At 42.9% G+C, this 24652-nt stretch overlaps 1 protein-coding gene across 5 annotated transcripts in view; it reads left to right on the forward strand.

Moving 5' to 3' along the window:
• The first annotated feature begins 1049 nt into the window (after positions 1–1049).
• LOC118358114 (transient receptor potential cation channel subfamily M member 3) overlaps positions 1050–24652 on the forward strand; it is a 231884-nt gene continuing 208281 nt past the window's right edge. For all 5 annotated transcript variants that reach the window (XM_052478596.1, XM_052478593.1, XM_035735591.2 and 2 more), the window contains exon 1: positions 1050–1308. In XM_052478596.1, the coding sequence (XP_052334556.1) occupies positions 1216–1308 (93 nt within the window). In that variant the 5' untranslated portion in view covers positions 1050–1215. The remainder of the gene's footprint in view (positions 1309–24652) is intronic.

A 24652-nucleotide genomic window follows, 5' to 3' on the forward strand; every position in this document is an offset into this window, starting at 1 on the left:
CTGTTCAGGGGCAGAACAACAGTTTTGTACCTTGTCAGCTCGGGGGTTTGAACTTGCAACCTTCCGGTTACTAGTCCAACGCTCTAACCACTAGGCTACGCTGCAGCCCCTTTGAGCCGTGGTGGAGAAGGTTAGCGAGGAATCAATACCAGAGCAATGTAAGAGAGTTTTCTAAGAGATAGAAAGCGATAGATCGAGAGAGAGAGGTCTCAATATGGACATTTTTCCTTAGTATTTGCTACAACCTATTTTTAGGAGGATTCAATTCGATTTTTAAAAAAGTGCTTGCTTTAGTCATTCTGATGATTTTACCAACATAGATGATTACTGATGTATTCAGTATTGAAATTATACTGATTTGAATGTTCAATTTTTTTCCTATATTCTATTAATCTCCATTCCAAATGAAGGGAGGTGTATCTGTGACACTCACTCCTCTCGCTGTATCTTTCTTAAACACTCTCTCTCCATCAATCCCCCTCTCTCTTAGCCTGCTCTCCTTTCTCTTTCTAACATTTTCTCTTTCATTCTCTTTCTGCTTGTGCTCAAGCTCTGCTCTCCCTTTTACTCTCTCTTTACCTCATTTATTTATCTTCTCTCAGCCTATTTTCTCTCAGCCTTGTCCATTCTCTTTCTTTCTCTCTCTTTTTTCTCCCCCTATCTCTCTCTCTCTCTCTCTCTCTCTCTCTCTCTCTCTCTCTCTCTCTCTTTTCGTCTTGGAGACGGTGCTGTGCAGCTCCCTGTCACTCTGCTCGGTTTACGTGCTATGCTCTGAGCTGCCGTGCTGTGCTGCGCTCCTCCTCTCCACTCTCTTTCTCCGTCACCTTCTGTTTGTTCTTTACTCTGTTCTGCTCTGCTAGTTTGGAACGTATGCACCGGATCGACTGGGATACTGTGATACTGGGATACTGCATGTGGAGAGAGGGCTGGATGCTTCAGGTGCTCGGAACTCGGCCGTCGGACCCCGTGGATCTGTGGGGTGGGAAGGGAGGGGAGGGGTGGGGGAGAGAGAGAGAGAGGGGAGGAAGGGCACCCAGGTGAAGGAAGGGCTGACCTGCCGTGGAACAAGGATGAAGGTGGTGGTCTGGTGTTGTGGGTCATGTTCTGCCGGGATCTGAATTGTTCTATTTGGCTGGAGACCCCGTTGCTTTGCCCCCCCGGAGGGGCTCTTTTCCTGGAAAAGCCGGGAAAAGCCAGGCGGGAGGAGCGGGAACCATGAACCAGCAGCTGGATCCTCCGCGGCCAATCAACTGGACCATCAGGAAACTGTGCGCCGCAGCCTTCCTACCATCCGTACGCCTGCTCAAGGTATGGGTACCAGAGGGGACTGGGGAGTGGAGGAGGAGAAGTGGAGGAGGAGAGAAGGTTGTGTAGGAGGAGAGGGACGATGAATGTACGGGGGGAGTTTGAGATTGACATAAGAGGGTGGTTAAGAAAAACCTAAAAGTACATTTACACAGGAATATGCTTCTCCCAGATCTGTTTATTCTGTCTTACCTACTCCTATTTGGTTTTTGGCAAGACAACTCAAACAGACCAGGCGGGGACCAAAGTGTCACAGGAGGAGGATACAAGGAAGAATAGCCATTATACTGTGTACAATGACTGTTTGGTGAAGATATCTGAGCAATTAGTTTCAAATAGTGTTATATCCAATCTACACTGCCCTGTTTTCTGTTTGGCATTTTTTGCTACAGTGTTAGGAGCTAGTAACACAAGCATTTTTCTGCGCCCGCTATATCTTCCAAACTGTGTACACGACCAACAAACTTTGATTTGATTTGTTTGATTTGATTAGATGTGTGATTCATTCTTGATGTGCCTTCCTTGAGGTTTTGCTTAGCTGGGTGAAAGTGACCACGCTGTAACAAATGTTCTCTGGTGGTTGGGTGCCGTTTATGATTAGGGAGGACGATTATTATTTTAAGAAATTATGATCATGGCCTTATTTCTATTACAGCATATTGGAGCTCAATATAATGAAATCACCCGCACACACCGTTCACTTTCACAGCATCATCACATCTACTGCTCTCCTCCTCTGATATTTTCACTTCGCTTGTGGACTTCAGTGCACAACACAACACCTGTCTGGGACCAGGCGAAAAAAAACTGTAACTATAACTAACCAATGATGTACTGTATATAATGCCTGGATGACTGACATGGGGCGATGTATTGAAGCCACCTCCCAGCCATCTCGGTACTCATCCTCCATTGGAAAAAACGATTTTGGAAGCTATATAAATGCATTTATTGATGTGTACATACATTTTTGACACATTTATTCTGTTACACCTGAATGCATACTTTTCAATTATATTATGTTAGCTAAAATTAAGTATATTGTTTGAAAATACTAATGTTACTGTCCACACTAAAACAAAAAAATACATAAATACATGTACATAAATACATGTAATTTTGTCAGATAAACATTGAATTGAAATACTGTAGAATTCTATTCATTCCTATGGAGGACTGCTCCTACTGGGGAGTACCAATATGGCTGAATGCTCCTACTGGGGAGTACCAATATGGCTGAATGCTCCTACTGGGGAGTACCAATATGGCTGAATGCTCCTACTGGGGAGTACCAATATGGCTGAATGCTCCTACTGGGGAGTACCAATATGGCTGAATGCTCCTACTGGGGAGTACCAATATGGCTGAATGCTCCTACTGGGGAGTACCAATATGGCTGAATGCTCCTACTGGGGAGTACCAATATGGAATGCTCCTACTGGGGAGAATGCTCCTACTGGGGAGTACCAATATGGCTGAATGCTCCTACTGGGGAATACCAATATGGCTGAATGCTCCTACTGGGGAGTACCAATATGGCGGAATGCTCCTACTGGGGAGTACCAATATGGCTGAATGTTCCTACTGGGGAGTACCAATATGGCTGAATGCTCCTACTGGGGAGTACCAATATGGCTGAATGCTCCTACTGGGGAGTACCAATATGGCTGAATGCTCCTACTGGGGAGTACCAATATGGCTGAATGCTCCTACTGGGGAGTACCAATATGGCTGAATGTTCCTACTGGGGAGTACCAATATGGCTGAATGTTCCTACCGGGGAGTACCAATATGGCTGAATGCTCCTACTGGGGAGTACCAATATGGCTGAATGCTCCTGAACCTGGGGAGTACCAATATGGCTGAATGCTGGGGAGTACCAATATGGCTGAATCCTACTGGGGAGTACCTGAATATGGGGGTACCCGAATGCTCCTATGGCCGGGGAGTACCAATATGGCTGAATGCTCCTACTGGGGAGTACCAATATGGCTGAATGCTCCTACCGGGGAGTACCAATATGGCTGAATGCTCCTACTGGGGCGTACCAATATGGCTGACCGGTGGCTTCAAAGACTCTCAATAGCCAAAACATAGCATCAGCAAACCAGAGTTTATAAACACCATTGGAACTAACCCACAGTCCAATCCATGTGTATAGCAGTTTAATAGTTACCCGGTGGTAATCATTTCATTTAACCGAAAGCTTACCTTGACTTGCATCAAAGCTGGGACCGGGAGACTGAAAAACAGCTTCTATCTCAAGGCCATCAGACTGTTAAACAGCCATCACTAACATTGAGTGGTTGCTGCCAACATACTGACTCATCTCTAGCCACTTTAATAATTAAAAATGGGATGTAATAAATGTATCACTAGCCACTTTAAACAATGCCACTTTATATAATGTTTACATACCCAACATTACTCATCTCATATGTATATACTGTACTCTATACCATCTACTGCATCTTTCCTATGCCGTTTGGCCATCGCTCATCCATATATTTTTATGTACATATTCTTATTCATTCCTTTACACTTGTGTGTATAAGGTAGTTGTTGTGAAATTGTTAGATTGCTTGTTAGATATTACTGCATGGTCAGAACTAGAAGCACAAGCATTTCGCTACACTCGCATTAACATCTGCTAACCCTGTGTATGTGACAAAGAAATGTTGATTTGATTTTGATTTGACTTGGAAGAGTTGAAGTATTGGATAGCCTTAACCAGCTAGCTAACATAAACATTATGCTTCTCTGTTTGAGTTAGCTAAGTAAGCGAAAGTGAAGTTCTCCCTCTCGGCTGCTACTCAATTGTTTTAGAAATTAATTTGTTCAAAATTGCTCAACTATTGTCTTTCTCTGTTTGAGTCAACTACTCACCACATATAATGCACTGCAGTGCTAGCAGGCTCTAACATATGCTTTTAGTACTAGATTCATTCTCTGATCCTTTGATTGGATGCACAACATGTTAGTTCATGCTGCAAGAGCTCTGATAAGTTGGAGGACATCCTCCGGAAGTTGTCATAATTACTGTGCAAGTCTATGGAAGGGGTTGAGAATCATGAGCCTTCTAGGTTTTGTACTGAAGTCAATATACACCGAGGAGTTGTTGAGGCTACTGTAAACCTTCATTGCAAAACAATGTGTTTTTAATGTTTCACTATTTTTATAGTGAATGGTTATCCTCTTCCTCCTCTGAGGAGGAGCCTCCACTGGTTTGGTTGTGTGCCTGTGTTCACTGTATTTGCACATTGTATGAGAGGGAGTGATAAATGTGATTTACATATGAGGCAATTTATTGGCTGTCACAAGATATTTATAGACCTGGTTATAAACTGTCTTTATTCATTGGCTAGTGTGAACATGTTAAAGGCTGTTTATAACCATGCATTTTGATACATTATTATAGAGCTCTTGTCTGTGTTCTCCCCAGTCTTCTTTTGATCTCTCAGCATCAAAGTCTCACAGCAAGTACTGTATCTCTATGATGTTAAACCAGGCCAGTTGAATGCGTGTGTGTGTGTGGACGTGTTTGTATTTGCATGTGTATAGCTCAGTCAAATGAATTCTATTGTAATCACTGCTGGGGTCTGTGTGCATGAGTGTATAAGGCATTAACAGAGAGATGGGAAACGTGTGTACATTGATGTGAGTGGCTTTCTAATCACTGATGGGTCTTGATAGTGTGTCTGGTCCATCTCAGGAGATGTCAGAATGGCAGTGTAAGTTCAGCCTAATAAGCCTATCGTTATCATGTGTGCACATTTATGCACCTCAAGCCCTTTCCCAGTCTCCCGTGGCTTTGACCTAATTACCTGGCTACCATGTAAAGCATTGTCTAGTGTGTGTGTGTGTGTGTGTGTGTGTGTGTGTGTGTGTGTTTGCGTTCGTGCGGCTGTTAGGCAAAAGGTACAATCACTGAAAGCACACCCATATTCGCATTTGCTCGACATACTGAAATAAATAAATCTTACCGTATTGCTCCACTCCTTTTTACGAGACCAAAAATAACATTTGGTGTGTCATTGAACTGCGAGAAATACTTAATTCTGCAGGAGTTAATTTCATATAAGGTTACATGAGAGATGTTACAGTCCTGTCAGTGTTCATATTTCAGTTATAATTCCATTTAACCCATCTCAAGTTCAAAGGTATGGTTTTAACCCTCTCATTTCAGCTCTCTCATTTGATGGCAAAGTAAACATGTTATAATGTGACGTATTAGTATGTCACAATATCAGGATATTTCACCATAAACAAGTCATTCACAACAATATTCAAAGTAGGCATAGTAAGAGAGACATTAGTCTTTCACAGTGTCAAATATTTAAGTAATATCCATACATACAGTAATGGCAGTGTAGTAGAATACATGGAATACTTGTACAGTTGTGCAATAAGAGGCAACAGAGTCATCTTGTGACAAGAGCATGGAGAGAGTAGATACTTTATTGTCAATCGGTTAGAACAGAAATGTATCTTCTGCTTTGCCCAACATCCTGCAGTGCAGCAACACCTGGTGGAGAGCAATTGTGCCTTAGTCAAGGACACAATGTCAGGAGACGGTACATGGAGACGGTACATCCAGCTACCAGTTCACTAACCCATACCCATTTTTGTTACATCCTGGGCATGAACCATTGTAGCCATGGCACCACACTCATTCATTGCTCCTGTAGTAGCCTAGTGCTGTAGTAGCCTAGCCCTGTAGTAGCCTAGCCCTGTAGTAGCCTAGTGCTGTAGTAGCCTAGCCCTGTAGTAGCCTAGCCCTGTAGTAGCCTAGTGCTGTAGTAGCCTAGCCCTGTAGTAGCCTAGCCCTGTAGTAGCCTAGCTTAGCAGTGTTTCCTGATCCTGGTCCTAGGGACCCAAAGGGGGGCACATTTTTGGTTTTGCCTTAGCACTACACATCTGGTCATTGTACGTTGATCATCTCAGCTGTGTAGTGTTGAGACAAAAATAAGATTTTGCACCCCTTTGTACCCTTGAGAAACAGAGGCTGGAGAGGCAGACCAGCAGCTGGAAGGTTGCTGGTTTAACCACGGGCAACACACATGGGAATGCAACTGAACTGGCAGCTGCAGGGGTTGGTCATTGTACCATCTCCTGCCTTTGTACCCTTGAGCAAGGCACCTAACCACCCACAATTGCTCTCCATCAGGGGGCTCTGCACTGCTACTCAACCTGTGTCAACGTGTGTGTGTTTGTTGGTGTTGGGAAAGGGAGAATACACATTTTCCATTCTAACCAATGGATTCTAAAGTTGTATTAAATTCCACTTTGGAGTCATCCATGTCTTTATCCAGCATATTGTCCATCTAGACAGGGATAGACAGCCCTGACAACACAAACTGGCTCCCCATGTAGTCTACTCCATCGAGCATTATTGACTGAAAAAAGGACAACACATTAGACTCCTCTCCACAGGCACTTGTTGAAGTATATTAGCACAATATTGATTGGAGACATTTTACTTTGATTATAACCCACCCCAGTGGGAATACGACGTGATAAAGACATATTTTACTGGTTGAAATCTGGTCAGGATGTCTTATAACCAGGTCACAACCAGATTCAGTCGTCTTTTTCCTGACGTCTTTTTGATTTAATGAAAAATACATCTTATTTTGGTTGATATCTGTTTTTTGGTTGAAATCGAATTGAACTACTGATCAGTTATCTAAATGCTACTAAATGAATAGACTCCAATCTATATAAAAATGTGCATAGTGTTTGTGGGCCATGCGCCCATTGCATATAAGACACTGGAACCATTACCATTATACACATTTGAGTAATGTTATTTTTTAGCAGGGACTTGTGGGAGACTTGGGGGACTCAGCATGGATTCGGACTCTGGGGGCTTCATGTGGGCTGTGCTTTTCAGAGACAGGCAGAATCATATTTCTCTGGGCTCTGGCTAATGGTACTCGGGCATAATCAACTTCAGCCTATCCGTCCCGATCATTTTTTTTCAGGAGTAGGGCCATTTGAGGTTTTTATTTTCACAGGCATTCCCATGATAGTACGAACTGGAGCGGCAGAATCCAGAATCTCCAGTGTAGCGCCTGGGGGAGGTATGCGGGGTTCTCGGGACACTGGGGTAGGCTCTGAAGAAAAGCTGCTGATAGCGGGGTTGCTGAGAGTCTGGGGGATTACTGGTGTAGCCCGCTGCCTAGAAGGGAATCTGCAGAATTTCTCCAACAATGTATCAAATGCCTGGTCATGGCGTTCTGCCAGGGTATGGAGTCCCTCCATAAGGCATTGCATTAAGTCCTCGTGTCTTCCAATGGGGGCTCCTTGCTGGGAGTCTTGAGAAAAGGAAGACGGGAAAGCACGCTGGTAAGACCTGACAAGACTAACTGGCAACAGACAAAGAGAGAACACAGGTATAAATGCACCGGGGATAATGGGGAAGATGTGCAACACCTGTAAGGGGTGCTTGCTCAGTGCATTGCTTGAGCATTCCTTAAAGCACATGAGACAACTACACCACCACACAACAATACCACCTCTTGGAAACAACAAAAGCCTCTCAATTTAAAAGATTTGACTGCTAAATGTTCTTAATTAGGCGATGGTTTGTTAGGAGAGAGAGAGAGAGAGCGCAGTGGTCTAAGGCTAGCTGTGCCACTAGAGTTCCTGGTTCGAGTCCAGACTGTCACAGCTGGCCCTGACCGGGTGACCCTTCGGGCGGGGAACAATTGGCCCAGCATCGTCTGGGTTAGGGGATGTGGCGGGCCGGGCGCATGCACACTGACATGGTTGCCAGGTGTACAGTGTTTCCTCTGACACATTGGTGTGGCTGGCTTCCAGGTTAAGTGGGCATTGTGTCTAGAAGCAGTGCGGGCGGCTTGGTTGGGTCGTGTTTCGGGGTACGCACGGCTCCCGTCCTTCGCCTCTCCTGAGTCTGTATGGGAGTTGCAGCAATGAGACAAGACTGTAACTACCATTTGAATACCACGAAATTGGGAAGAAAAAGGGGTAAAAAAAGATAAGAAAAAAAAGATGTGTGTATGTGTTCTGTGTGAGAGAGAGAAGGGGGAGAGAGAGATGATGATCACAATAACTTATAGAAAAGATTATCATCATGTCAAAATTGTTATTCTACCTGTGAGTGTGTGTGAAAGAGAGAGCGATACTTTTTACAAATTGGCAATAAGCTGGAGTCAGGTGGTCATTACCAGCTTATGATGAGGTCTTAACTATGACCAGTAGGCTACATACAGTGGTGTAAAGTAAAATGACTTTAAACTACCACTTAAATAGATTTTTGGGGTATCTGTACTTTACTATTTATATTTATGACAACTTTTACTTTGCTACATTACTATATACAGTGGGGAGAACAAGTATTTGATACACTGCCGATTTTGCAGGTTTTCCTACTTACAAAGCATGTAGAGGTCTGTAATTGTTATCATAGAGGTACACTTCAACTGTGAGAGACGGAATGTAAAACAAAAATCCAGACAATCACATTGTATGATTTTTAAGTAATTAATTTGCATTTTATTGCATGACATAAGTATTTGATACATCAGAAAAGCAGAACTTAATATTTGGTACAGAAACCTTTGTTTGCAATTACAGAGATCATACGTTTCCTGTAGTTCTTGACCAAGTTTGCACACACTGCAGCAGGGATTTTGGCCCATTCCTCCATACAGACCTTCTCCAGATCCTTCAGGTTTCGGGGCTGTCGCTGGGCAATAAGGACTTTCAGCTCCCTCCAAAGATGTTCTATTGGGTTCAGGTCTGGAGACTGGCTAGGCCACTCCAGGACCTTGAGATGCTTCTTACGGAGCCACTCCTTAGTTGCCCTGGCTGTGTGTTTCGGGTCGTTGTCATGCTGGAAGACCCAGCCACGACCCATCTTCAATGTTCTTACTGAGGGAAGGAGGTTGTTGGCCAAGATCTCACGATACATGGCCCCATCCATCCTCCCCGCAATACGGTGCAGTCGTCCTGTCCCCTTTGCAGAAAAGCATCCCCAAAGAATGATGTTCTGGGCTGATCCCTCACCTTCCTCATTATCATTGATGCCCCACGAGGTGAGATCTTGCATGGAGCTCCAGACCGAGGGTGATTGACCGTCATCTTGAACTTCCTCCATTTTCTAAGAATTGCGCCAACAGTTGTTGCCTTCTCACCAAGCTGCTTGCCTATTGTCCTGTAGCTCATCCCAGCCTTGTGCAAGTCTACAATTTTATCCCTGATGTCCTTACACAGCTCACTAGTCTTGGCCATTGTGGAGAGGTTGGAGTCTGTTTGATTGAGTGTGTGGACAGGTGACTTTTATACAGGTAACGAGTTCAAACAGGTGCAGTTAATACAGGTAATGAGTGGAGAGCAGGAATTCTTACTGGTTGGTAGGTGATCAAATACTTATGTCATGCAATAAAATGCAAATTAATTACTTAAAAATCATACAATGTGATTTTCTGGATTTTTGTTTTAGATTCCGTCTCTCACAGTTGAAGTGTACCTGTGATAAAAAAAAATTACAGACCTCTACATGCTTTATAAGTAGGAAAACCTGCAAAAACGGCAGTGTATCAAATACTTGTTCTCCCCACTGTATGTAGTATAAAAAATAATAATAATAATAATAATAATAATAATTGCTATTCATATTTGAAAATATATTTACTCTTTTCCCTCAAACTTTCCCTCAAACACAAACTTCCTCTTTCTTTCATTCCTTCATTCCCTCCCTTCCTCACTCACTCACTCACTCAATCACACATACCTGCACGCTCACACACACTCACTCACTCTTCATACAGGGTCAAATGGGGAGTGCCAGGGCACACTGGACCTACCTAAAGGATTTGGTGTCAAATTAGCTCTGGAGGCAACAACAGAACTTCATGGAAAATAAAATGAATGTGCAAACCCCCCTGAAATAGAGAAGGGGCTATAGATGTTGCATTAGATTGATACATTCTGTATTTGTTTTGTAGGCTGCCACCACCGCCATCCTAGTTAAGCAAAGCTTGCATAGCATCACCTCTCCTGTGCTTGAAGGAGAACTGGTCACAGACTCCTCTGTCTAAATTGTTTTTAACACACATCACGTTACATCTCAAACTAAATAAAGTTAGCTCTGAGGTGCTCTCGCAAACTTTACATGACCTTATGATCTACTATTATGGATAGCCTACAAAAGTGTACTCTGTAACAGATAGATTTGAAACAGTACTTAAGAACAATACTTCATTCTAAACATACTTAAGTAAAAGTAAAATTACTCACTTTCAGTACTCGGAAAAGCTACCCAATTATAGTAACGAGAGTATTTGTATTTGAGAGAGTGTGTGTGTGTGTGTGTGTGTGTGTGTGTGTGTGTGTGTGTGTGTGTGTGTGTGTGTGTGTGTGTGTGTGTGTGTGTGTGTGTGTGTGTGTGTGTGTGTGTGTGTTTGTGTCTCAGTCACCAGGTCTCAACCCAATTTACAGTGCCTTCAGAAAGTATTCATACCCTTGACTCATTCCAGCATTTTGTTGTGTTATAGCTAGAATTTTTTCTCTCACTCATCTATAACAATAACCAATAATGACAAAGTGAAAACATGCTTTCATAAATGTTTGCAAATTTATTGAAAATGAAATACAGAAATACAATATCTAATTTACATAAGTATTCACACCCCTCACACCCCACATGTTAGAATCACATTTGACAGTGATTACAGCTGTAAGTCTTTCTGGGCAAGTCTTGAAGTGCTTTGCATGCCTGGATTGTACAATATTTGCACAGTGTTATTTTTTAAATTCTTCAAGCTCTGTCAAATTGATTGTGATCATTGCTAGACAGCCATTTTCAAGTCTTGCCATAGATTATCAAGCCGATTTATGTCAAAACTTTATATAGGCCACTCAGGAACATTCAATGTCGTATTGGTAAGCAACACCAGTTCATATTTGGCCTTATGTTTTAGCTTATTGTCCTGCTGAAATTCCCTTGGTATCTTCTAACCAGCATTCTTGCCCATATTGATTTAAAGGTAATTCAGAATAATGATATTGATGGGCCTCCCAAGTGGCGCAGTGGTCTAAGGCAGTGCATCTCATTGCTAAAGGTGTCACTGCAGACCCTGGTTAGATTCCAGGCTGTATCACACCTGGCCATGATTGGGTGTCCCATGGCGCACAATTGGCCCAGCATCGTCCGGGTTTGGCTGGGGTGGGACGTCATTGTGAATAAGAAATTGTTCTTAATTGACTTGCCTGGTTAAATATATATATTTTTAAATTAATGTCTGTCAGGGTGGGTGTGGACAGTGAAAATAAAGATGAGATTTAGAGATAGCCAAAAGTGTTGGATGCTCATGGGTCCAGTGTGCGATGGTAATTCAATAAGTCTGTGCCATGATTAATTCCGATCCCAACTGGTAATTAATCAAGTTCTCTGACGTTTTCAACCAGTAATTAAATCCCCCATTAAAAGAGTTTTCTCTTCGACCTTCAACCTTTTACTGCAATGGGCTAAATCAGAGTCACAGTGTCTTAAACAAATCTATGTTGAAACAACAGTATACACCTCACACACATGGTTATGGGCTTTAAAAAAAGAAGACACCTGTACCATGTCAGATGTTGAACTGTATTACATTTTGAGTTTGCATCACAATATTACACTCTATATACAGCACAGAAGAGTGATATATAACAAAACCGTTTGAAATAGAAACACCAGATTTTTGCCGGGTTTTTAAAATAATGTTCATTAATTATGGAATTCTAAAAAAGGTGACCGACAGCCTCGATTCGGTCTTATGTAGCAAAATTTGAAATGGTGTTTTTTACATTGGATTAAAGTAGAGCTGTTCTTTGTCTACACCCATTCAGAATCGTTAACACCCTCTTAAGCCTTTGCCCCATCCATCTCTTTAAGGGATCACATGTGAGGACATGTGGTAAACACACGCTATAAGACAATCAAAGTTATCTGTAACATACACAGGATATAGAAAACGGTGTAAACTGTACAGTGAAGTGGTTACTTGCGTTGTAGCAATATCAACAACAGAAAGTGTCCAGATCAAAATATTTAATCAATATCTTATCATTATCAGATGACCCTTATTGATGGGTCACGTGAAAGAAATGATAAAACACCCCACATCTAGCTAAGTGGATGGGTAAATATTGTCTAGACATGAAATACAATATCAAATCAAATCAAATTGAATTTGTCACATACACCAAATACAACAGGTGTAGTAGACCTTACAGTGAAATGTTTACTTACAAGCCCTTAACCAACAATGCAGTTTTAAGAAAATACCCCCCAAAAAGTAAGAGATAAGAATAACAAATGATTAAAGAGCAGCAGTAAATAACAATAGCCTAGCTGGGGGCAATGCATATAGTCTCGGTAGCTATTTGATTAGCTGTTCAAGAGTCTTATGGCTTGGGGGTAAAAGCTATTTAGGAGCCTCTTGGACCTAGATTTGACGCTCCGATACCGTTTCCCGTGCAGTAGCAGAGAGAACAGTCTATGGCTAGGGTGCCTGGAGTCTTTGTCAATTTTTAGGGCCTTCCTCTGACCCTACCTGGTGTAGAGGTCCTGGATGGCAGGAAGCTTGGCCCCAGTGATGTACTGGGCCGTACGCACTACCCTCTGTAGTACCTTGCGGTCGGAGGCCGAGCAATTGCCGTACCAGGCAGGCAGTGATGCAACCAGTCAGGATGCTCTCGATGGTGCAGCTGTAAAATCTTTTGAGGATCTGAGGACCCATGCCAAATATTTTCAGTCTCCTGAGGGGGAATAGGTTTTGTCATGCCCTCTTCATGTCTGTCTTGGTGTGCTTGGACCATGTTAGTTTGTTGGTGATGTGGAAACCAATGAACTTGAAGCACTCAACCTGCTCCAGTACAGCCCCATCGATGATAATGGGGGCAAGCTCTGTCCTTTTCCTGTAGTCCACAATCATATCCTTTGTCTTGATCACATTGAGAGGTTGTTGTCCTTGCACCACACGTTCAGGTCTCTGGCCTCCTTATAGGCTGTCTCATCATTGTCGGTGATCAGGCCTGTCACTGTTGTGTCATCAGCAAACTTAATGATGGTGTTGGTGTCGTGCCAGGCTGTGCAGTCATGGGTGAACAGGGAGTACAGGAGGGGACTGAGCACGCACCCCTGAGAGGCCCCCATGTTGAAGATCAGCGTAGAGGATGTGAGTAAGGGTGTAACCTACCCTTACCACCTAGGGGCATCCCGTCAGGAAGTCCATGATCCAGTTGCAGAGGGAGGTGTTTAGTCCCAGGGTCCTTAGCTTAGTGATGAGCTTTGATTGCACTATGGTGTTGAACGCTGAGCTGTAGTCAATGAATAGCATTCTCACATAGGTGTTCCTTTTGTCCAGGTGTGAGTGAAAGAGCAGTGTGGAGTGTAATAGAGATTGCACCATCTGTGGATCTGTTGGTGCGATATGCAAATTGGAGTGGGTCTAGGGTTTCTGGGATAATGGTGTTGATGTGAGCCATGACCAGCCTTTTAAAGCATTTTATGGCTACAGACGTAAGTGCTACGGGTCGGTAGTCATTTAGGCAGGTTACCTTAGTGTTCTTGGGCACAGGGACTATGGTGGTCTGCTTGAAACATGTTGGTATTACACTCAGACAGGGGGAGGTTGAAAATGTCAGTGAAGACGCATGCTCGGAGTACACGTCCTGGTTATCACTAAGCTAAGGACCCTGTGACTGAACACCTCCAGTGCTTAATTTGAGCCAGAACAGGATCTGGCACCTTTCAAGTTTGGACTGCTTCCTTCCGGATCCCATTTGCCAGGATCCGGTACCTCTCTTGGCACGAAACAGCATTTTCACTGTTTGCAATGTAGAAATGACAATATAACTAATAAGAGTTCATTTAAGTTGTCTCTTCTGTAATACTCCTTCCCCTAAAAAATGTAACGTGAAAATGTGCCTGATATTCTAAGAATTGATTTGTGTTGGACGGGCCCTGGTTTATGGTTTGCGCAACATTATAGTCTGCATAAACCAACACGTGGCAATTGCTGTGGTTAGAGAAAGAAGTGTGCCTGTATCTCTTACAGAACTAGAATGAGATCCACTTTCTGTGATCCCTCTCTCTGCTCTGATAGACATGAGCCTGCAACTCTCATCTCTCCAGCTTTGCACTTCACCCTTTATTTCCTTATAGAGTCATAGCCGTGGGAAGGGTTCTGGAGGTGCCGCAGCACCCCTGATAAATTGAAATACATTTGCTAAAGTTATAGAATTACTTCTGTCTTTTCAGACAGTAATGAAATCATTCAGAATACTACACCAGGACTAGTCCTATAATTTAGCCACAGAGGATCAATATCTTATATACTGTATATATTTAAAAAAAAAACATGCCTAGCTGTGGATTGTGTAGCCCAATCACAGTCTGGAACCTGTGGCAAATCTGTCCATGAACAGCATGCAGCCAAAACCTTTCACAATATTTCAAATACAATTGCAGGAAAACACAGCTTGGAAAGCAAATGGATTCTGCTGAAAAGAGATGACTAATTTGGCTGTAGGCTATCAAATTATGTTATCAACTTCCAAATAGGCCTGTTGAGCGAACAGCATTCTTTTACAAAGTAAAATTTGAAACTGGAAAGATTTTTTTATGACTATATTGTTATTTTATATTTTTTAGGACTATTTCCTCCTCATATTGTACAATATGTGTCTACACACCAAGGCTATTGATGGATTCAAGACAAGGTTGTTTTTATTGATCTCAGATTCTCAGTTTGTCAGTGTCAAAGTAGCCTTTCATTTAGATTATTTGTGAGCTATTAAAAAATATTACCCTAATTAGTCTTCAGTCATTTAAAATGTTGTTGAATTGCATTAAATGCATTTAGAAAAGACCACATTTTTCCCAGACCCTAGATGTAAAAATAAAAGTGTGAGTCTTCTTCAAGTGAATCTACACTAATGCTTTATGCCAGCACATAAAAGCTATGATATGCATGCAATGCTTTATTATAAAGGTGATTATTTTTTAAATACGTTCCGGTACCTCAGAGGGCCCCAGGTCACCCCCCCCCCCTCTCATTCACTTTTTGATCCGGCACCTCCCAATTTACAAATGAAGCACTGAACAGCTCCCTCTGCAACTGGATCCTGGACTTCCAGACGATACGTCCCCAGGTGGTGATGGTAGGCAACAAAACATCCGAACCTCAACAAGGGGGCCCTCAGGGGTGTGTGCTTAGTCCCCTCCTGTACTCCCTGTTCACCGACGACTGCGTGGCTGTGCACGACTCCAACACCATCATTAAGTTTGCAGATGACACGACAGTGGTAGTCCTGATCACAGACGACAATGATACAGCCTACAGGTAGGAGGTCAAAGACCTGACAGTGTGGTGCCATTGCAACAGCATCTCCCTCAATGTCAGCAAGACAAAGGTCTGATCGTGGACTACAAGAAACGGAGGCCCTAGCATGCCCCCATTCACATTGACGGGGCTGTAGTGGAGCGGGTCAAGAGCTTCAAGTTCCTTGCTGTCCACATCACTAAGGATCTATTATGTGTGCGTGTGTATGCATCTTTGGCTTGGTTGATCACTGGCCCGTGGTCCCAGAAGTAATCGCCTCCTGTCCTGACTCTCTTATGCACTCTACACACACACACATTCATTCTGGCTTCCCTGTATTTCAGAATGAGTTGAGCTGGCTGCTTGATGACAGTAAAAGGTTTTTGGTTAGGTGCACTTAGCATTATTAAATCAGTCTGATCAATTATTATAAGTGCTACCTTCTTCCTGTGCGCTTAGAATGTGGAGTGAGACACTTCCATCTGGGTGTAAGTAGTTGTGAATGCATGCCTGTGTGTGTGTGTGTGTGTGTGTGTGTGTGTGTGTGTGTGTGTGTGTGTGTGTGTGTGTGTGTGTGTGTGTGTGTGTGTGTGTGTGTGTGTGTGTGTGTGTGTGTGTGTGTGTGTGTGTGTGCGTGCGTGCGTGTGTGCGTGCGTGCGTGTGTGTGTGTGTGTCTTCTAAGGCGTGTTTATTCTTGAGTATTTAAATGTTGTTGGTATTCTACATGCCTGTTAGTTTGTGCATTCATTGTAATAATAATAATAATAATAATAATATAATAATATTGTGGGGTAATTGATAGATGTCCAATTGACCAAAGGTGAATCAATACATACATTTCTCAATACACTTCTGTTTGATGATGTATCTATGTTTATGGGGTATATTACACTCAAGGCTGTTAGAGTAATGAAGATGTAAATTAAGAGAAGTAAGAGGATACGTAGGTACATTTCCACTTGTTCAGACTTTTGGCTTGTACCAAACGGGTTTGCTCTGGGTTATAAAACACCAAGAGTGAAGCTAAGGTGTATTGTGAATCTAGTCCCAGATTAAGACTATAATGTGGTCTAATGAGATGAAGCCATTATCTGCTTTGTAAGGAATATTACCATAGTAATTCATACATTTCAATATACACTGCTCAAAAAAAAGGGAACACTTAAACAACACAATGTAACTCCAAGTCAATCACACTTCTGTGAAATCAAACTGTCCACTTCGAAAGCAACACTGATTGACAATAAATTTCACATTTACATTTACATTTACATTTAAGTCATTTAGCAGACGCTCTTATCCAGAGCGACTTACAAACATGCTGTTGTGCAAATGGAATAGACAACAGGTGGAAATTATAGGCAGTTATCAAGACACCCCCAATAAAGGAGTGGTTCTGCAGGTGGTGACCACAGACCACTTCTCAGTTCCTATGCTTCCTGGCTGATGTTTTGGTCACTTTTGAATGCTGGCGGTGCTTCCACTCTAGTGGTAGCATGAGACGGAGTCTACAACCCACACAAGTGGCTCAGGTAGTGCAGCTCATCCAGGATGGCACATCAATGCGAGCTGTGGCAAGAAGGTTTGCTGTGTCTGTCAGCGTAGTGTCCAGAGCATGGAGGCGCTACCAGGAGACAGGCCAGTACATCAGGAGACGTGGAGGAGGCCATAGGGCAACAACCCAGCAGCAGGACCGCTACCTCCGCCTTTGTGCAAGGAGGAGCAGGAGGAGCACTGCCAGAGCCCTGCAAAATGACCTCCAGCAGACCACAAATGTGCATGTGTCTGCTCAAACGGTCAGAAACAGACTCCATGAGGGTGGTATGAAGGCAGGTGGGGGCTCTGCTTACAGCCCAACAAAGTGCAGGACGTTTGGCATTTGACAGAGAACACCAAGATTGGCAAATTCGCCACTGGTGGCCTGTGCTCTTCACAGATGAAATCAGGTTCACACTGAGCACATGTGACAGACGTGACAGTCTGGAGACGCCGTGGAGAACGTTCTGCTGCCTGTAACATCCTCCTGCATGACCGGTTTGGCGGTGGGTCAGTCATGGTGTGGGGTGGCATTTCTTTGGGGGGCCGCACAGCCCTCCATGTGTTCGCCAGAGGTAGCCTGACTGCCATTAGGTACCGAGATGAGATCCTCAGACCCCTTGTGAGACCATATGCTGGTGCGGTTGGCCCTGGGTTCCTCCTAATGCAAGACAATGCTAGACCTCATGTGACTGGAGTGTGTCAGCAGTTCCTGCAAGAGGAAGGCATTGATGCTATAGACTGGCCCGCCAGTTCCCCAGACCTGAATCCAATTGAGCACATCTGGGACATCATGTCTCGCTCCATCCACCAACGCCACGTCTTAGATGTTTCTGCTTCACTATAACAACACTTACAGTTGACCGGGGCAGCTCTAGTAGGGCAGAATTTTGATGAACTGACTTGTTGGAAAGGTGGCATCCTATGGCATTGCCACATTAAAAGTCACTGAGCTCTTCAGTAAGGCTAATCTACTACCAATGTTTTTCTATGGAGATTACATGGCTGTGTGCTCCATTTTATACACCTGTCAGCAACGGTGTGGCTGAAATAGCCGAATCCACTAATTTGAAGGGGTGTTCCATACTTTTGTATATATAGTGTAAATATAGTGTATTTCAAACATTTACATACATGTGCATCTTTGCTAAAATGCATGTAAATGCATGACAATTTTCCCTGAAATGGTGGTCAAAGTGGTTCCTAATTTGGCTTCTAAAATTACTCTTTACCTATTGATCAATAAAAATATATTTTAAAAAGCCCTAGGCTGTTTTTATATTTGTTTTCATTCAAGTTTTTATTGAGTTGAACAGAAACTATACATCGTACAACACTCCACAATATGTCAAAGGGTAGGTATAGGTCTTGTGCTTCCAATGAGTTAGTGGTGTTATGGTGTGTTTGTAAACCAAATGGAAAGTGGGAATTTTCCAACTGGTAATTACTAGTTAAATCCAACACGAATCTCCTTGTGACAGGGAGAATGGAAGCTTGGGCCAAATGTTTATTTTCAGCACTCTGGACAGCGTACAGTATGGTAGTGGTAGCCTTTAGGTGGAATGATGAGACAACGTTGAGACAGCCTATAGGGAGGTCAGAGACCTGGTCGTGTGATGCAACTGCTCGCACTACAGAGGGTAATGCATACGGCCCAGTACACCACTGTGGCCAAGCTTTCTGCTATCCAGGACCTCTATATCAGGCGGTGTCAGAGGAAGGCCCTAAAAATTGTGAAAGACTCCAGCCACCCTAGTCATAGACTGTTCTCTCTGCTACCGCACAACAATCGGTACCGGAGCGCCAAGTCGTGGTCCAAACGGCTTCTTAACAGCTTCTACCCCCAAGCCATAAGACTCCTGAACAGCTAATCAAAGGGCTACTCAGACCACTCTTTTACGATGCTGCTACTCTCTGTTTGTAATCTATGCATAGTCACTTTAACTCTACCTACATGTACATATTACCTCAATTACCTCAACTAACCGGTGCCCCCGCACATTGACTCTGTACCGGTACCCCCTGTATATAGCCTAGCTTGTTAATTTATGCGCTGCTGTTTAATTATGTTACTTTTATTTTCTATTTTCTATTTTTTACTTAACACTTATTTATTTGTTTTTTCTTAACTTCTTAATTAAAGCATTGTTGGTTAAGGGCTTGTAAGTAAGCCTGTTGTATTCGGCGTATGTGACAAATGCAATTTGATCGATTTGATTGATGGAATAGCCCGGGTACTCTACGACAGGCTGGCCTGATGGAATCAATGTTAATGATGGAGTGTTCTTTGATAAGCTCAGTATGAAACAGTTCAGACAGGGACAAGTTAATGTCATTATCTGACTGGACTCAAATTAAAAGGCTGGAAACAAAAAGGGAAATGCTGGTTTCGTCTGCTAGATGGCTCCGCTTCTTGACGCAGTTTAACACTGTGGCTCAACTGCGGGGGTAAGAGCTTGACTCCACGTAGAGAGCATCATGCATCTATCATTCTAGGTGCCAGAAAGTTTTTTTTCAGTGACGTGACTCTCTCTCTCTCTGACATTAAACCAGCAAGACACGCTAATAACATCGCCATTGACATTCAGTACCAGTCAAAAGTTGACACACCTACTCATGACCCAATACACCTCCAGGTGGTGTAAGAACTATTTGACCAAGAAGGAGAGTGATAACCTGGCCTCCACATTCCCCTGACATCAACCCAATTGAGATGATTTTGGATGAGTTGGACGGCAGATTGAAGGAAAAGCAGACAATACGCGTTTAGCATATGTGGGAACTCCTTCAAGTCTGTTGGAAAAGCATTCCAGGTGAAAATGGTTGAGAGAATGACAAGAGTGTGCAAGCTGTCATCAAGGCAAAGGGTGGCTACTTTGAAGAATCTCATATATAACATTTGTTTAACACTTTTTTGGTTACTACATGATCCCATAGGTGTTATTTCACAGTTCTGATGACTTCACTATTATTCTACAATGTAGAAAATAGTAAAATAAAGAAAAACCCTTGAATGAGTAGGTCTGTCCAAACTATTGACTGGTATTGTAGGTCTTTGTGACATATGTCCTTGTACCTGTACATATCTATCACATTCGGTCCATTCTGATTGCTAATGATATAAGAATGTTTCACCATGGCATCTATGCAGATCTTCTATACGGTTTCTGTCCTCACTAGTATATTCAGGTTAGACCTTTTCAGACATTTTGACATAGACAAGTGTCAAACACTGAATTAGAATTCTATTGATATCTAGGAATCTAACTTTACGGTGTCCAGTCTCCCTGAGTCATGTGCATCTTTTCATAGATTATTTCAGTTGTCATTGCTCAACTCAGACAGTGTTTTGGTCTCTAACGCTTTGGCTCAGAGATTGTTTTTCACCCGTTTTTCTCTTAATGAAACTCTTTTTGGGGATCCAATACCATGGCTTTGTTTGGTCCCAAGCTTGTAGAATACCTGAATCACTTGCTCTGAATAGGAGTTGGGTTTTTGGTTTTCCATTTTACTCCCGCTCTCTGTTTTTCTGACTGTCTCTCTAAAATGTGTTTAATCTCTCTTTCTCACCACTCCAGCAAAGCATATTATCTTTGTAGTGATGGTTTCTCTCATTTGCATTGAGTGGTGGCATCTTAAATCACTGGAGAGCAGTGTGCTGCTTCCATATATTTCCCAAAGCCAACACACACTCCCAGTACACAAGAACACACACACACACACACGCACACACAAACTCGGAAGTCAGTTATCTGCTTCGTTCTGTAGACAGTATTGTTTTGTTGTTTTTGTGTACTTATGTTTAGCGTAGCTCTCTGGAGCCGGGAGATAATAACCCAGTAATATAAGTGGATAAGTCCCTCAAAATGGACTTAATGGTTAAATGTCTGTCCCCGTTGGAGACGGCATACCTAATACAGCCAGTCGCTCAATGTTCCCACTGGTCTTAAATTTCCTTGTTTTACTATCCTAATGTGGTCCCCACAAGGATGGTTAAACCAAACACACACACACACACACACACACACACACACACACACACACACACACACACACACACACACACACACACACACACACACACACACACACACACACACACACACACACACACACACACACACACACACACACACACACACACACACACACACACACACACACACTCTCTCTCTAACTGCAGAGCTCGGCTGACATTTGAAACTGTGCTGCAGTATTAAGCCATCCTCCTCCTCTCCTCCTTAATAGCTGCTGTTAAATAGGCTTGATACCCGTGTCAGAGCGGCTATCTCAGGGATTAACAGGGAGCATAGACATTGTTTATTTTCTCTTGCTCCTGTGTGGGGAAAGGGTGCTTACATACCCCAGACGAACCAATAGGACAAACCATTTGGGAGTTCTGACAACAATAAGGTTAACAACACATGTTCACATCCATGTGTGTGTTGTGTGTGTGTGTGTGTGTGGGGGGGGGTTGGTTCTTCTATCCTTGTGGGGATAGTAAAACAAGGAAATGTCCCCATGAGGACAAAGGCTAGGGTAAAGGGTTAGTGACTAGGGTTAGGAGTTACTTTTAGGGTTTGGGTTATGGGTTAGATTTATGGTAAGGGTTAGGGATTAGGGAATACAGAAATTGTACAGGAGATGGCTTGCTAAATTACATTTTTATTACGGATATGCTGCGGTTATAGGTACGAGGCGGAACCTTGAGTGTACAATTGCTTTTCTACAATGGGCTACCAATTAAATAAAAAGCGTTATTTTGATAAGTGTATTCATAGGCTACTACAGTACATTCCAAAGAATTTCAGACCCTTCACTTTTTCCACATTTTGTTGCGTTGCAGCCTTATTCTAAAATAGATTTTTCCTCATCAATCTACACACAATAGCCCATAATGACAAAGCGAAAACAGGTTTTTAGAATTCTTTTGCAAATTTACACTACCGTTCAAAGGTTTTGGGTAACACAGATTTTTTTTTGGCAGCTTCATTAAATAGTACCCGCAAAACACGAGTCTCAACGTCAACAATGAAGAGGTGACTCCAGGATGTTGGACTTCTAGGAGTTGTAAAGAAAAAGACATATCTCAGACTGGCCAACAAAAATAATATATTAAGATAGGAAAAAGAACACAGCCACTGGACAGGAACTCTGCCTAGAAGGCCAGCATCCTGTAGTCACCTCTTCACTGTTGATGTTGAGACTGGTGTTTTGCGGGTACTATTTAATGAAGCTTCCAGTTGAGGACTTGTGAGGCGTCTGTTTCTCAAACTAGACACTCTAGTGTACTTGTCCTCTTGTTCAGTTGTGCACCAGGGCCTCCCACTCCTCTTTCTATTCTGGTTAGAGCCAGTTTGTGTTGTTCTGTGAAGGGAGTAGTACACAGCGTTGTAGGAGAGCTTCAGTTTCTTGGCAATTTCTCGCATGGAATAACCTTAATTTCTCAGAACAAGAATAGACTGACGAGTTTCAGAAGAAAGTTCTTTGTTTCTGGCCATTTTGAGCCTGTAATCGAACCCACAAATGCTGATGCTCCAGATATTCAACTAGTCTATATTCATTTATCGCTTCTTTAATCAGGACACCAGTCTTCAGCTGTGCTAACAAAATTGCAAAAGGGGTTTCTAATGATCAATTAGCCTTTTAGAATTATTTTACATTTACATTTAAGTCATTTAGCAGACGCTCTTATCCAGAGCGACTTACAAATTGGTGCATTCACCTTATGACATCCAGTGGAACAGCCACTTTACAATAGTGCATCTAAATCTTTTAAGGGGGGTGAGAAGGATTACTTTATCCTATCCTAGGTATTCCTTAAACTTAAACTTGGATTCGCTAACATAATGTGCCATTGGAACACAGGAGTGATGGTTGCTGATACTGGGGTTCTGTACGCCTATATAGATATATATATATTATTTTTAAATCAGCCGTTTCCAGCTTCAATGGTAATTTACAACATTAACAATGTCTACACTGTATTTCTGATCAATTTGATGCTATTTTAATGGACATTTAATGTATTTTCTTTCAAAAACAAGGACATTTCTAAGTGTCCCCAAACTTTAACGGTATTGTATGTAAAATCGAAAACATGTCTTATTTAAGTATTCAGACCATTTGCTTTGAGACTCGAAATTGAGCTGGACATGATTTGGAAAGGCACACACCTGTCTATATAAGGTTCCATATGAGGTCGAAGGAATTATCCGTAGACCTACAAGACAGGATTGTGTAGAGGCACAGATCTGGGGAAGGATATGAAGAAATTTCTGCAGCATTGAAGGTTCCCAAGAACACAGTGGCCGCCATCATTCTTAAATGAAAGAAGTTTGGAACCACCAAGACTCTTCCTAGAGCTGGCCGCCCGGTAAAACTGAGCAATCAGGGGAGAAGGGACTTGGTCAGGGAGGTGACCAAGAACCTGATGGTTACTCGAAAAGAGCTCCAGAGGTCCTCTGTGGAGATGGGAGAACCTTCCAGAAGGACAACCATCTCTGCAGCACTCCACCAATCAGGCCTTTATGGTAGAGTGGCCAGACGGAAGCCACTCCTCAGTAAAAGGCACATGACAGCCCTCTTAGAGTTTGCTAAAAGGGACCTAAAGGACTCTGGTCTGATGAAACGAAGAGTGAACTCTTTGGCCTGAATGCCAAGCGTCACGTCTGGGGGAAACTAGGCACCGCTCATCACCTGGTTAATACCATCCCTATACTAAAGCATGGTGGTGGCAGCATCATGCTGTGGGGATGTTTTTCAGTGGCAGGGACTGGAAGACAGGATCGAGGGAAAGATTTACAGAGCAAAGTACAGAGAGATCCTTGATCCTGCTCCAGACCGCTCAGGATCTCAGACTGGGGCAAAGGTTCTCCTTCCAATGGGCCTACAGCCTTAACACACAGCCAAGACAACGCAGGAGTGGCTTCGGGACAAGTCTCTGAATGTCCTTTTGTGGCCCAGCCAGAGCCCGGACTTGAACCCAATCTAACATCTCTGGAGAGACCTAAAAATAGCTGTGCAGTGATGCTCCCCATCTAACCTGACAGAGCTTGAGAGTATCTACACAGAACAATGGGTGAAACTTTATAGTTGCTAGCCATGCCGGCTGCCCATTCATTATATTGGTTAGGTTGACAGAGATTCGACCCTGTCGCAAAGTCTTTTTGTTCTTTATCTGTGGACGCGACCCAGTCGTTCGTTCTAAATGTTCCATTGCCATGCTGGCTGGAAAGGCTTTTATCCATTGCTTGCTACATGCTTTTTACAGTGGTGATCAGGATTTCTCAGATAGAACATAAAAAAATATATAAATTTTTGCATCCTAGGCTTACCCGTGCTAAGCTGTTTGTTTTTTACCATGGCTTAGAACGCGTCTCAACCAATCAAAATGCTTATTTCTACCAACCCATTGTAGAAAATAAGATTTTGAATGGAAATGAAATGTAGGTCCCCACGAGGATAGAAGAACA

Source organism: Oncorhynchus keta, chromosome 25, assembly GCF_023373465.1.
Source record: "Oncorhynchus keta strain PuntledgeMale-10-30-2019 chromosome 25, Oket_V2, whole genome shotgun sequence".
Lineage (NCBI taxonomy): Eukaryota > Metazoa > Chordata > Actinopteri > Salmoniformes > Salmonidae > Oncorhynchus > Oncorhynchus keta.